We start from the raw sequence: 4,998 nt of genomic DNA, 5'->3' as shown, positions 1-4,998 counted from the left end.
GAGAGAGATTAAAACATCAATAATGAGAATCATTGATTGGCTGCCTCTTGTACACCCTCACTGGGGATTGAGCCTGCAACTTGGGCATGTGCCCTGACTCAGAATCTAACCATGATCTCCTTCCTGGTTCATAGGTCAACGCTCAACCACTGAACCACGCCGACTGGGCTCCCTTGAGCTTTTTGAGCTGCTGCTCCAGTGTTGGAGCTCAGAGTGAGTAAGTCCATCTGCAAGTAAGTCTATGAGTGGGCCCTTTAAGAGGAATGCCTGGGATCTAGTAGTTCTCGATCTCATTTAGCTGCAATCCCCTTTAGTTTTCACAGACTTCTCTTCCTGGCATTGTAACCCTGGACTGGAGAACCTGGTGTGGAGTTGGGATCCCTTACACCTCAGGCTATCCCTCCAGATTTTTAACCACCACACATGGGTGTGGTACTACCCCATTCTGCATCTCCGCCCCTCCTACCACTCAAGTGGCTCCTTTTTTAAAAAATATATTTTATTGATTTTTTACAGAGAGGAAGGAAGAGGGATAGAGTTAGAAACATCGATGAGAGAGAAACATCGATCAGCTGCCTTTTGCACACTCCCTACTGGGGATGTGCCCACAACCAAGGTACATGCCCTTGACCAGAATCGAACCTGGGACCCTTGAGTCTGCAGGCCGATGCTCTATCCACTGAGCCAAACCGGCTATGGCTCAAGTGGCTTCTTTTGTATATCCTTAATTATAGGAGTTCTGGTCAGCTAGACTTCAGGGGGTTCTGTAGTTTTGTTGTAATTTTGATGTGGGGGAAAGCAAGTACATTTACCTCCGCTATCTTTTCTGTTTTCTTTCACAACTTAAAATATTTATTCCACTACCTACTAGTGTCCATGGATTCTGGTTGAAATCAGCCTGAATGGTCAAAAGAGGATGTTATTTCATCACATTCTCCATAATTGAATCAATGCAATTAATTTTGTTTATAGATGAATTTGTACTGCTCACTATTATTTTATACTGCTTGACTATCCCTGACTTTCCTCCTGAGCCCCAGATCTGAGGTTCCTGCAGCCTCCTGGATAGCCTTTTCTAGAAGTCTCTCAGACCTCCTACACCCACCATGACCCCAACTGGCCTCAGTGTCTCTCCAAAACCTGCTCTTTCTCCCTGGTCCTCATTTCAGGGACAGTTTCTTTGTCTTCCAAACCCAGGACAGAGCTCTGGACCTTTTCTTAAATTCTCCCTTGCTCCTATTTCTTACATGGGCCACCACCCCCACAGTGTGTTCACTAGGTCTCCTGAGCATCTCTCCCACCTGCCCCCTCCTCTCCTTTATCAACCAGGCTTTGGTTCAGCACCATCCTCTTCTGCCCAGGTCCCTGGCCTAGTGCTTCCTGGGATCTCTGCCTCCAGTCTTGAGCCATTCCCCACAGAGAAACCAGGACATCTTTGTAATATCTGACCACATCCTTCAGCTTCTCAGTTCTGAGTGCTCCTCTGATAATTTTCAAGCTCAATATCATGACCTTAGTGGCCTTGCCTGCTCCTGGAGCTATATCATCAAGGACAAGCTGGACTTGCTGTATTATCTGGTGTCCTTTCAGAGTGTATGTCCCCTGGGCCTCTACTCCTAGAGTCGGAGAGAAAAGGGGGGTGGTCAGAGGACTTCCAGAGTCACTTCACTTGCAACCTCTGGAGAGGGGCGGTAGTTGAGTCCACTGGGGAGACAGGGAGTGGAGTACAAAGGTGCATTTGCTTTTTGCCTTTCAGCTTCTTTCCCCTCTTGATAAGAACTGCCATTACACATACTCATAGAAAGCATGAGATTAGGGTAAGACTGACTGCCCTCAGATGCAGGAGTGTGCTCTGATTGGTCTAAGCCACTCAACGTCAAATCCCTCTGGCAGTGTGAGACGTAAAGTGGTGAGCTTATGACCCAACCCATCCAATGGAGTGACTGACAGGACTGACAGCCTGGGCATGTTAGACCCCAGGCCTTCCTTCCTCTGGACAATAAGACACGTGGATGTGTCCCCTCAGATTGTGAGGGGGGCTGGCCTGAGGCCAGAGACCACACTCAGAGGAGGGAAGAGGAGGGAAAGCTACAGTGAAATGGAGTGAGAATCCTATGGATATTGAAGACTTCTGGATCAAGCCATACCTGGAACTTATCTTGACAAAATCCATATATTATCATTTCCATTTGGACTATTTGAGTGAAATTTTTGCTACTTATAAAAAAAAAAATCCTGACCTCTCCAGAGTCCCCTCCTTAAGCTAAATACCAAATAGGTGTTGATATATGAAATATTTAATGACTGGTGCAAAACCTGGGTATTGAACAATCAGAACAGACTTCAGGCCATAGCAATGGGCCTGGGTCATGGAGGACCCTGCTGGACTGTAGAGAGGTCATGGGCGCCCTAGCGGGGGGCTTAGTTGGCAGGCACATAGAGAAGCCGCTATTTACCAGCTGGCACAGAAGGACTTTGGTATTTTAATGACCTATGCGGCTGTGTGGTCTGAAAGAGAAATGAAAATTTAAGCAAAACAGAGAGACAGGTTTGGGATGGGTGACAGTTGCATTTCAAAGATGGCCCAGGAAGGAAGGAATGAGAGTGGATGGGCCAGGTAAGCGGCCTAGGTCAGTGACTTCTTCACAACTTCCTCAGGTTCAGCCTTGTTCACTGCCACCTTGGAGCCAACTTTGGAGCCAACACTAGATTTGGTCTCAGATGACCTGCTGAAGGCTATAGAAGAGGAGCTGTAGGTATAGAAGGAATCTGATGTGAAGATGTTGTTGATCTTCCAACGGAGGGTATTGCACATCTTCAACATAAGGGGCAGCAAGAGGCAGATGATGATGTAGAGGATCACCAGGCCAAGAAACACACTGGTTGAAACCTGCACATACCACACAACAGGTGTGGATGGGCAGCCTGGTGGGTCCCTGTCCACCTTGCAGGGCAGCTCCTGAGCAGCCAGTCACTCACCATGAGGATGAAGAGGGCTCGCTTGGCACTGAGTGGAAGCCCGTGTAGATGTAGCAAGAAGGTGAGCTGGTAGTCACAGTATGTGCTCTTGTCTACACCTCTGGTGGGAGAAGCGGGTAAGGATTGGGGAGGAGTCAGGCACCCACAGGAAGCCCCTGATCCCACCTGGGCCACATGCCTGGCTTACCTATTGCTCACCAGCACCTTGAAGAAGAATTCGGGGGCGAAGATGCTATGGGGAACGGTGTCATGGCATGGAGAGTTCTCCAGACACAGCCACCTGGGGGCCCACATTCAGGAATTTGTGCTGCAAATCATGCATAGCACGTGCCCACCCTTGATTTCTCCCTCTACCCCAAAAACTTTAAGTTAGCACAAATTAGGTACAATCTTATAACTTCATACCTGATTCATTCCTTCATTCATTTACCCAATAAGGCTGGCTGAACGCCTAGGAAGTGATAGGTTATTTGTTTACACATTCATTTCCTCCTGCCTTTCCATGTCCATCTGTCAATTCTTCTGTTACTATGCATTCATCTAGATCAGGAGTGGGGAATGTCCAGCCCAAGGGCCGTATAAGGCCCGTGGAATAATTTGATCTGGCCCTGCCAAGGCATTAGGGATGAATTAATTACATTTTGACCAAATGTAGCAGGCTAGTTTTTAAGTTGATAATTTTGTATGGCCTGAGAATTATGTTATAAATATCCAAATGGCCCTTGGCAGAAAAAAGGTTCCCCACCCCTGATCTAGATTATGGATTGTACACCTTTTATGTACCAACTCCTCACTTATTCCTTACTACCTTCATTCCTTCATCCTACCAATAGAGCTTGACCCTACAGTTTGTGGAACCTTAGGAGCCTTGCTGCGGACAGGGGCCTGAGATACCAAGGTGGGTGAGGCTTGCAGCAACTATTAGGTACAAAGTCACATCTTTCTTCATTTACTCTTCCCTTTATTCATTTATCCAACAATCATAGGTTGAATGCTGACTTAGGTGCAAGTTGGTTATTTTGTTCATTCTCTCACTTCTCTCATTTGCTCATGGCATCGTTTTCTTCCTTTCATTGAATAAAAATGGTAATTGAGCCCTAGCTGGGTTTGCTCAGTGGTTAGAGCGTCAGCCCATGGATCAAAGGGTCTTGGGTTCCATTCCTGTCAAGGGCATGTAGGCTCCATCCCTGGCCCTGGTCTGGGCATTTGTGGGAGGCAACCAATTGATGTGTCTCTTTCATATCAATGTTTTTCTCTCTCTGCCTCTCCCCCTCCCTTCCACTCTCTCTAAAAATCAATGGAAAAATATATCCTTGAGTGAGGATTAACAGCACAACAACAACAAAAAAGTAATTGAGTCCCTACTAACTTACTCCTCCATTGTTTAATTCATCATTAAGACCTCTACTCAAATGTCAATAATGCCTACCATGAATTAATTAAACTTGTTCATTGTCTCATTCCACAAATATTATGTTGAGTTTATTCTGAATCTAGACCTATATAGGAGACAGACCTCATAGGAGACAGGGCTGGGATGGGGAACAAAGGCAGAGGGTCAAGGCGGGAATGGGGTAGCACAGAAGGATGGAAACCAACTGTCCCATCTAGAACTGTCAGAAAAATCCTCCTGGTGAAGAGGCATCTGAACTAAGGCCTGAAGAAGAAGTAAGAGGGACTAGCACTGCAGACAGAGGGTCCAGCTTATGTAAAGATCAGCCCCATTTGAGGAACACAAAGGTGGTCAGTGTGGCTTGGTCTCCCAGAAGCAGAAGGGATGGATTGGCTGACAGATTATGGGCATGTGGGGGATAAGGGGCCGGCAGCCAGGATATGCACTCACTCAATGCCCATGTTGTGGGACATGATGTTGAAAGCCAAGTCCTTGGTGGCTGTTGAGTTCCTGGTGGTCCAGATGAGGCTGTAGGTGCTGTGGAAGACCTCCATAACCTCAGTAGAGGACCATGGAACCTCGGTGGAGCAGGGGGAGTGTGTGTGTGTGTGTGGGGGGGGCCCTCG

The 4,998-nt window shown here is 47.2% G+C and overlaps 1 protein-coding gene across 1 annotated transcript in view; it reads right to left on the bottom strand.

The window, feature by feature from the left end:
* Nucleotides 1-2,348: 2,348 nt before the first annotated feature.
* Nucleotides 2,349-4,998, bottom strand: part of CATSPERG (cation channel sperm associated auxiliary subunit gamma) — a 41,768-nt gene continuing 39,118 nt past the window's right edge. Inside the window, exons 25-28 of the mRNA XM_015570068.1 lie at nucleotides 4,823-4,909; nucleotides 3,167-3,259; nucleotides 2,980-3,079; nucleotides 2,349-2,890 (exon numbers count right to left, since the gene is read on the bottom strand). Of these exons, the coding sequence (XP_015425554.1) occupies nucleotides 2,627-2,890; nucleotides 2,980-3,079; nucleotides 3,167-3,259; nucleotides 4,823-4,909 (544 nt within the window). The 3' untranslated portion in view covers nucleotides 2,349-2,626. The remainder of the gene's footprint in view (nucleotides 2,891-2,979; nucleotides 3,080-3,166; nucleotides 3,260-4,822; nucleotides 4,910-4,998) is intronic.

The sequence above is a fragment of the Myotis davidii genome, unplaced genomic scaffold (genome assembly GCF_000327345.1).
Source record: "Myotis davidii unplaced genomic scaffold, ASM32734v1 scaffold166, whole genome shotgun sequence".
Taxonomy (NCBI): Eukaryota; Metazoa; Chordata; class Mammalia; order Chiroptera; family Vespertilionidae; genus Myotis; species Myotis davidii.
This window is presented reverse-complemented; position numbering and strand designations above follow the sequence as displayed.